This window comes from Ostrinia nubilalis, chromosome 7, assembly GCF_963855985.1.
Source record: "Ostrinia nubilalis chromosome 7, ilOstNubi1.1, whole genome shotgun sequence".
NCBI classification, from domain to species: Eukaryota; Metazoa; Arthropoda; class Insecta; order Lepidoptera; family Crambidae; genus Ostrinia; species Ostrinia nubilalis.
Genome location: NC_087094.1, coordinates 8,429,375 through 8,439,042, shown reverse-complemented (window position 1 = coordinate 8,439,042; position 9,668 = coordinate 8,429,375). Strand labels below are relative to the sequence as shown.

The following is a 9,668-nucleotide window of genomic DNA, read 5'->3' as shown; positions in this document are numbered from 1 at the left end:
ATAGAGGTAAAAGTAAGGATCACTCACACGGCATATTGGAGGAAAGAATAAAGGTTAATTTCTTCCTTCAGCTTTTAAGTTTTGTCACACTTATTCTTTAACAAATTCGCTCGTCAGTTTGCACACATTTCCCAACAGAAATAAAACGTATTTATTAATAAAAAGTCATTATTTTGAAGAGCACTCGTACGGCCCGTGTGCGGTGTGAGTGATCCTAAATAATCGTCATAACTTTGGAACGGGACGTGCAAGGAATTTATGAATTTGTTAATAGTTTTAACATATTCTTAACAATTTTTCAATACTATAAAAAGAAGTGGAAAGGCTTTATTTTCTGAAATAAACATGTTGACGTTTTCTTAAAGCGTGCGGTATGAGTGCTCCTATTTATTGGCCATAACATTTTTATCTTAGGTTTAACAAATTTTTAAACTTCATCGCAATGTTTTAACATATTTTAAGTAAAACTTCCTCGATTTTTGTTAAGATTGAAGCAAGGATCACTCAATCCACATGCACATGAATTTAAAAAGCAGGTCTGTAGGTTTTAGATAGTAAACTCAAAATGTTGTGGGCTCATAGTAGAATACATAGGTACTCGAGAGTAGCATTTATGTCATAATTGCATGAGGTACAGGCATAGCGCATAACAGGAGTAGGTTCCTGTAGGAAGGGTGCGCGTTTTTGTTATACGTCAACCGCGATTTGACTTCAGACGTGGACACTCAGCCTTAGATCACTTAGATGCACGTGTATACCGTGACAGCTCTGTTACGTCACTTATCGACCCTCCCACTTTTGTAGAAACCCATTCAGATAAGAACTAGGTACCTATGCCTAGATCATACAGATAGGACCTAGAGTACCTGGCTTATTCCACTATTCCCCGTTGACAATCCCCTTTACCGCCAATTGGAGCTTATAATGGGGAGGCGGCTCTACCTGGAGTCCTAGGTACTACTTATAATATTACAACATCATTGTGTTATGTGTGCCTATGGTTACAGATGGATATCTAATGGTTTATAGGTATGGTTAATGATAACTATGGTTAAACGAAAAAGATAATCGCAGAAAACTTTGAATATAACGTTTTATTTTATAGACACATTTTATTTACATACATAATATCACAATTAATTTGTATAAATTATGTCAAAATGCATAAAATTATAAAGCATATAGTGTAGATACCTCCTACAACCCTTCAGTTGTGAAGTTCAATGACCGAAAAGTTATTTAACATGTACACTAACTGTAATAGTCTAAGATCCCGCTATACAACGACCTTCATCGAGATGCTTATTTGATGAAACATATTTTATATTCAATTTAACATGTCAATAATTATATTGCTTAAGGGTTGCCTAATAAATTTCAGTCCAGGATATGATTAATTAATCATTAAAAAAAGTTTTATTTTTAAATATTTCATCGGTTTGACTATTAAACAAACTCCATACCAATCGAAAGTATGAAGCCCATAGAATATGCAAACGTTAGGTTGCCTATTCTTTTCCAGTCATAACTCTCGGGTTGCCAGGTATAAACAGGTAAATTGATAGAGCATTTTGCACCGGTCTGATAATTTAATCAAATTTAAATGAAAATAAAGATTATTTCATTATGAACACGGTGGTATAGGGTTGCCTGCGAAAAATCAGTCCTGAATGACGGTTGTCGAATTTTGTAAAGTGAAATTAAAACTGAAAGGTGACATTTTTCGAGTAGTTGGCAACATTTGGGAAAGACGAGTTGTATGAGGCGTTTGTGTGTCTTGTCAAGAGGTGTCGCTTGGGTGAAGAAATTTCTCCAGTGTTGCCATGCTTTGGGAGATTTGGTCCAAAAATGTCGAAAGTGAAAATAACGACTTCCGGTCAAAAATTTGGATGACGCCTCCTGCAAAAGGGTCGTACAAATGACATTTGACCATTTTCATCTCGATCACCTGGCAACACTGGCAGTTACGGGGCCACAAAATTTTGGGACTTGGGTGGTTTTAAGGAATTGTTTCACGGGATTGGTTTAAGTTAGAAAAAAAGTAAAAATGGGTTTCGGCGCGGAAAATGGTCTAGATTAAGCGAAAAATGCAATAAGTATGGCAACACTGGAAAATGTTGTTTTTCCAAACGATACTCCTCAGCAAACTACGTAATCGCTCTATACAACTCGACTTTCTTAAATGTTGCCAACTGCCCAAAACATGCATTTGAAAAATCAGAAATCTGAAACTTTTTACAAAATGGCCGTTCACTCGGTCGCCATCTTGATTTTCTGAATTTTCGGATTTTTCCCATAATTTGGGTCGTATAACCGACCAAACCCCATTTTTGGATTTTTTCTGCCATATCTCCTTCTGTCCGTACGCGTCCTTAGCTTTAAAGACACCCATGTCGAAAAAAAATACTTTTCCCCGTAGCTGCCAGTGTTGCCAGGTGATCGAGATGAAAATGGTCAAATGTCATTTGTACGACCCTTTTGCAGGAGGCGTCATCCAAATTTTTGACCGGAAGTCGTTATTTCCACTTTCGACATTTTTGGACCAAATCTCCCAAAGCATGGCAACACTGGAGAAATTTCTTCACCCAAGCGACACCTATTGACAAGACACACAAACGCCTCATACAACTCGTCTTTCCCAAATGTTGCCAACTACTCGAAAAATGTCACCTTTCAGTTTTAATTTCACTTTACAAAATTCGACAACCGTCATTCAGGACTGATTTTTCGCAGGCAACCCTATACCACCGTGTTCATAATGAAATAATCTTTATTTTCATTTAAATTTGATTAAATTATCAGACCGGTGCAAAATGCTCTATCAATTTACCTGTTTATACCTGGCAACCCGAGAGTTATGACTGGAAAAGAATAGGCAACCTAACGTTTGCATATTCTATGGGCTTCATACTTTCGATTGGTATGGAGTTTGTTTAATAGTCAAACCGATGAAATATTTAAAAATAAAACTTTTTTTAATGATTAATTAATCATATCCTGGACTGAAATTTATTAGGCAACCCTTAAGCAATATAATTATTGACATGTTAAATTGAATATAAAATATGTTTCATCAAATAAGCATCTCGGTGAAGGTCGTTGTATAGCGGGATCTTATACTATAAATAAAATACATTTTCATAGTCTGGTACATCATATTATATATTTACCTGCAATCATTGTTCTGAATCTGGTCGTTCAAAAACACATTCCCCCGCGATCCAAGTGGAGAGAACCTTCAAAGATTTGGGGTGTAAGATGACAAAGTCCGCGTCATAACCAAAGTCTAGTTTGCCTTTTCGGTCATCAATACCTAGAGCTCTTGCTGGATGTAAGGAAGCAGCTTCTAACGCATATTCCAAGGTACAATCTGAAAGTAAAAGACCGTCGTTAGGTTATAAAATATATCGTTTCATCGACGAAGACGCGCCCCACCAATTTTTGGTCGAGGTAAGCGCGGGGAGTTTGATCCGAGCAATCCGAGCGTCATTATTGTAGTGTGCGCGCACTTCATGGATAATTTAGCGTGTACCGATAACACTCAAACATTAGCGGATAAATGGTGGGGCGCGTCTTCGTGGATGAATGGTGGAACATCTTCATTATCTCTCAATTTACCTGAAATTTTTCCTCTTAAAGGACCAGGCAACCGGGCAGATGGAAAGTTTTGTGTAGACTCCCACAATTAAATGGTTTTAAAAGTCAAACAGTCCAATTCAGGAAAAAATATAAAATCCAAATACTTAGAAGTAAAAAAAAAATTGCTTCTTAATAGACCTGCTTGGCGCAATTTACTAGGAAGAGAATCGAATTGCTAGTTTCAATAGTTTATTCTCATACCTATAGACTCACTGATCACACATTCGTCGAGTCTACTGGTGCTGCCGCTGAGTTTTGATGCTCGTCACATAGGCCCGGCTGCCTTGAACCTTGGCTTGCGACCCGATCCGATAGTACTTAAAGTAGGCTACTATGAGCGAATATAATTTAATTTATCCATACCTATAGACTGTTTGAAGATAATCACGCATTCGTCGAGTCCACTGGTGCTCCCGCAAAGAGTCTTGGTGCCCGTCACGTACGCCCGGCCGCCTTCCACTGTAACGGCTTGCGGCCCGATCCGGTAGTTGCCGTCTGCTAAGCCTTGAGCTGCTACTGCGTCGCTTACCAGCACCAGACCTTTGTGAAGGTGAAGTTACCAATTAGGATCGACCATAAAATAAAAGAATTAAAAAAAATTGAAAGTACCTAGGCGTGGCTTCATTTGTCAATAGTTTTGGAGGCTTATCACGTAGGATTCACTCTGCTGCCCATAATAATATGAAAATTGTCTTCAGATCTGGGCTTAGATTTAATCTAAGGATCTGGGTATTTAAGAATCTTTCGAAGGTTTATTGGCGTTTTCAAATTAGGGGCGTGAGAAAGCGTTGCAGTGGCGCCACTACTAGTTTTCATACAATTCTAGAAGCGCCATGCACATCGCATTTGTTACGGTTAGTGGCACTGCGTACGCCTCTAATTTGAAGGCGCCCTAATGTGTTAACTTTTTTATACAATACAGGTCCTCGTTCCTGTGCATAGATAGCGCTATGCCATCAAAATGAATTCTACAAAATTAATTAGCTACTCTACTTTTGATTAACACACTTATTTACCTTCAGGATTCGTTCTGCATGCTATTCTAAGGGCCGCAGGATGCGTGTGAATGCCGTCAGCTATGATACCGTAGTACACTTGTTTCTCTGTCGTTGAAGCTAGCAGTCCTACTAGGCCAGGGTCACGATGGTGGAACTGAAATTATGAAGGTATAATTTTGAAGCCAACAACTTATATTCATTTTATAAATGTTAAACCCCAAAGACGAAAATTTAGTACAAATTGAAAAGTGAGTTAAAGTATGAAACACATATTGTGATGGATAGTATAATATTGTGATCAACATTTTTATGAGTCAAACATAATAGGTACCTACATCCTACACTAACAGAATTATATTGAAAAACATAGTTTAAAAAAAATTAAGCAACTTAATAATCATACTTACAGGTAACATTGCATTGAACAAATGAGTGATCAAATTAGCACCGTTCTTCACTGCTTCTTCACCTTGTGCTAGACTGGCAGTGGAATGACCTAACGCTACCTTGATGCCGAGGCCGGTCAAGCCTTTTATAGCCTCAGTTGCTCCAGGCAGTTCTGGGGCTAACGTGACCATGATAACATTATCCAAAGATCCGTAAACTTCACGGATTGACTCTAATCCCTGAAAAAAGTGATATAATTTATGTCTCTGATTACATTTATAATTTTACATATTTTTTAAGAAATTAGCAACCCTGTATAAGTTTGCAAGATCTTTTGTAAGTTGCAATATTGGATTCTGAAAATATTCCACAACTTTGTTAATTAATAAAATAAAAATTCAATAAAGCATTTTCAAGTGCATATTGTTAACAGTTTCTGTATTCATTATAGTAAATATCTATAATAATATGATACCTCAATCAAAGTAGTACAACACAAATATTTGATAAAGCAATACAGTTGTTGTAAGCAGTTGATAACAAGTTCAGTAACCGCACTGATGTTTTCATTGAATTAAAAGTGGGTTATTGATAAAAGTGTCTCAGATATATTGCAACAGAGTTCAATCAGTTGTTTATTTTGTGATAATGATTTAAAATAATGTAGTTGTTCACACAAAAGCCATCGGTTTTTTTTAATTCACCTAAATAATTCACAAATAAATGTTTTGACCCATTTGTATTACAAAATGTGAAAATGTGAATGTGACTCTCTAAAACTAAACTTAATAATTTTTTGTTTACCTGTTAAGCTAAATTGAATATTAAGCTTTTCATTGACATATCATTGTTAATAACTAAGATATTTTCCTTATGAGTTGGTCTCAGTATTATTATACTAGAATAGTTACATGTAAGGTTCTGAAGTGGAGGCCATGTACCAGAAATCGCAGTGTGGGACTTCCACCCACAAGGTGGATCGACAATCTGATAAAGGTAGCAGGAAGGCGCTGGATGCAGGCCGCTACCAACCGTGTAATGTGGAAGTCATTGGGGGAGGCCAATGTCCAGCAGTGGATGTCCTGTAGCTGAAATGATGATGTTGATGAGTTATGTTACCTTTTCTGGGGTTCTGATGTAGTCATCCATATGGGCTCCTTTTTTTTCTAGGCTGATAAATGGACCTTCAAGGTGTACCCCCAGTACTGTAGCACCATCCTTACCGCCTTGGGCTTTGGTGATCTTGGGCAAGATTTTATTATACTTTTCTGTGTCTGACGTCACCATGGTAGGACAGAATGAAGTCACACCATGAGCCAGGAGCTCTTTTGCCACTTTACTGACACCATTTTCTACATTTTTGCAGTCGTATGAGAAGTCAATACCCCAACCACCTAAAAAAATAATAATAAATAAATAATGTCATGTTTTATGAAGAAATTAATTAAAATTGATTAAGAAGTTTCTACTGTTGGAAATAAAGGCAAGGATAATGTTTTATTTTCATATTAAACTTGATAAAATGAAAAATATTATAAAATAGACAACAAGGGCCATTATTTTTAAATAATTTATAAAAATATTTAAAAATATTTATTTAATTTCTATTCAAAACATACTCATATTTATTAAATAAGTTTTAATTAAGTAAAGTTGTGTTTTCCCATTTATTGTTGTTTAATAAAGACCCTAACATTTACTATTAAAATAAATTGGAATAAGTTTTAAAACTTTGTAACAAGTATTTTTGTACAAATGCAAACGAAAGTGCATACCATTTATTTGGATGTCAATGAACCCTGGTGCAATCAGTACATTGTCACAATTTACAGTTACGTCTGCTTCGAGCTGTTCCACATAAAAAACTTGTTCTGGATTTTCAATTTTACCATCGCGTATCCACAGATCTTCTTTAATTATTTTATTATCACGCAATATGTAACAATTGTGAAACCGGGTGAGGACTGATTTAGGTTTCATATTGACTTGCTGAAAAAATGAAACTGTAGAAAAGTAAAAACAGCACAGTACAAGTCACCAAGTAAAATTAAATTTAAAACTAAAAGTTTCGTCGCTCACAGTTCGTATTAAACAGTACTGTACCGTTATTCGAAGCCTTTATAATGAGAGTAGTGTCTGTCTTTTCCTGTTTGAGTACTAGTTTTGACGTATAATCTGCCCACGTGACTTCCGCTCCGGTCCCCCCACCGCCTAAGCACGCCTCAATTAACGACACTAGCGCCACCAACGGTAGCTCGAAACTAGGTTTCGATATTCTCGTCATTGGTGTTTTAGTTCCCGTTCGAGACGGTCGTAGAATTAGCTCCGCTAGTTCGCGACCCATCTCACAGGTACTAGTCGTGACGTGATTCAGGTAAAATATTACCATCATAATGTAAGTACTTCTAAATTATTATGTACTGGCTGAAAACTTATAAAAATTACTGTGGTTACTTATTTCGCAGTGTAATTTATTTTTACAACGGTGTTACCGTTCGGGGGTAGATTGCATTCAATCTAACTCAGTGTAATTTTAAATAATTATCTTTCTTCTCTAGTAATACTTGTACCTTACGGTATTCCGTTAGACGTGTTTTAAAAGTAACATTACTTTTTAGCAATGTTTGTTTCTAACGGTTTTTCGTTAGATATGTTTTAAGCTAACTTTTCTTCTTAGCAATGTTCGTACCTGACGGCGTGTTCCGTTAGATGTGTTTTAAAACTAACATTCCTTTTTAGCAATGTTTGTGCCTAACGGTTTTCGTTAGATGTGTTTTAAAACTAATATTCCTTTTTAGCAATGTTCATTCCTAACGGTATAACACTCCTTTTTAGCTGTGTTTGTTCCTAAGGGTTTTCCGTTAGATGTCTTTATTTTCAAAAGGAAAGAGGAAATATTATGTCCACGTGCAGAAGAGGAGCAAGAGTTGGCGTAGAGGTCAAATCAAAGGATGGTGTGGTGTAATGTGATAGTCGCAAGATGTGATTGCTTGCTACAATAAGCTGTAAGTACCAACTTACCAATACCATTTCAGACATACGAATTCCATCGGACGGATTGTGTTGATTTATAAATCAACAAAATAAATAAACGGTAAACTACCTTTATCAATATGCATCCGGGGAAAGTATGAAAACTTCCACTAGGTAGGGTAGCGTACCGACGTACCTATTCTACCGCCATTATGGAAGTCTAACGCATGGCTTATAACCCAAGAGTGAAGTGTGCAGTTTGTCCTATTAGGATACGGTACGTAGGTATAATAATACCTTTGTGGTTTTCTTAAACTATGATTTCAGGAAAACGCTATGCTGTTACTGTGTAGATAAACAGTGAGTCTGTGTAATAAACGGTGAAGGATGAACATCGTCTATTCAGCCTGATACGCAGTTTATTTGATGCTAGCGGCGTCTGGAAAATTTTTCGGCAGCAATACGATCGAAACTCTGCTCCGCAGATCGATCTGAGATTTCGCCTTATGCTAAATACCTACAGTGGAAAACTCAAACTGGCTACTCGGCAAGCTAGATGGCAGTGTAACCAAAACGCAGCAGCATAATCCTGTAGCGAGGGTAAGTTCTCTTGGAGCAAACAGGGAAAAACCAGGAGCCAGAACCTTTTCTCCCTCATCCCACCGGGATAGGAGAAAACTCAAACACTCAAGGAGTCTCATATTGAGCCAGGCAACGCCGCTCATTTTTATTTACGTCGAGAGGTCTTAGTAAGGCATTGGTCCAAACCCTCTTGTTATCCCTCATCCCACTGGGATAGGAGATTACCCAAAGAGAATCGGACTCAAATCATTACATTTCGAGCCGAGCAACCTCGCTCATTTTTATTTACGTCGAGAGGTCGAGAGGTTTTAGGGCATCGCTCTAAACTCTCATGTTATCCCTCATCCCACTGGGATAGGAGATTACCCAAAGAGAACCGGACTCAAATCATTACATTTCGAGCCGAGCAACCTCGCTCATTTTTATTTACGTCGAGAGGTCTTAGGGCATCGCTCTAAACCCTCATGTTATCCCTCATCCCACTGGGATAGGAGATTACCCAAAGAGAACCGGACTCAAATCACTACATTTCGAGCCGAGCAACCTCGCTCATTTTTATTTACGTCGAGAGATCTTAGGGCATCGCTCTAAACTCTCATGTTATCCCTCATCCCTCTGGGATAGGAGATTACCCAAGGAGAATCGGACTCAAATCATTACATTTCGAGCCAAGCAACCTCGCTCGTTTGTATTTGCGGTTCAAAGACATGAGGGCATCGTCCTAAATCCTCATAATTTTTGAAGAGTTATAGAACCCAAACGCCTTATTCCACGGCAAACGAAAATAAGTAAAGTTGCCGAGTAGACATGAGGGCTTCGCCCTAAATCCGCATAACTATAAAAGGGTCTGAAATTCTATTTAGCACGGCAAAATTAAAGTAATGTTGCCGGGAGGACATAAGGGCATCGCCCCAAATCCTCATAATTTTCAAGGGTTATGGAACCCTAATTAAAATGCTTTATTTCATGACAAAAGTAAGCTATTTAAGACCTGCCATGGGTAAAAGGTGGAGACAGAGATCATGAGATTACGCAAAAATTACTCGATTCGTGTCAGTTTGGCTTATTTCATTACTGCCGAGATGATAC

The 9,668-nt window shown here is 37.5% G+C and overlaps 1 protein-coding gene across 2 annotated transcripts; it reads right to left on the bottom strand.

The window, feature by feature from the left end:
* Window positions 1–1,076: 1,076 nt before the first annotated feature.
* Window positions 1,077–7,107, bottom strand: LOC135073200 (N-acetylglucosamine-6-phosphate deacetylase). 2 transcript variants are annotated; one of them, XR_010257594.1, is made up of 7 exons: window positions 6,800–7,107; window positions 6,144–6,418; window positions 5,045–5,263; window positions 4,656–4,791; window positions 4,003–4,179; window positions 3,126–3,370; window positions 1,077–1,261 (listed from the first exon to the last, which is right to left on the bottom strand). XR_010257594.1 is itself a non-coding variant. In XM_063967289.1 (6 exons), the coding sequence occupies exons 1-6, from the start codon at window positions 7,002–7,004 to the stop codon at window positions 3,177–3,179; spliced, it is 1,206 nt and encodes a 401-aa protein (XP_063823359.1). In that variant the 5' UTR covers window positions 7,005–7,107; the 3' UTR covers window positions 3,122–3,176. The 2 variants fall into 2 exon arrangements, 1 of the variants encoding a protein (XP_063823359.1); XM_063967289.1 differs by lacking the exon at window positions 1,077–1,261 and having other exon boundaries at window positions 3,122–3,370.
* Between the last annotated feature and the right edge of the window lie 2,561 nt (window positions 7,108–9,668).

Excerpts from the sequence above, each read along its gene's own strand:
- LOC135073200 (XM_063967289.1), bottom strand. The coding sequence starts at position 7,004 with ATGAAACCTAAATCAGTCCTCACCCGGTTTCACAATTGTTACATATTG. Across the intron at positions 4,180-4,655 it reads ATGCAGAACGAATCCTGAAG|GTCTGGTGCTGGTAAGCGAC; the intron begins GTAAATAAGTGT and ends ACCTTCACAAAG. Across the intron at positions 3,371-4,002 it reads TATCTTCAAACAGTCTATAG|ATTGTACCTTGGAATATGCG; the intron begins GTATGGATAAAT and ends TTTTACTTTCAG.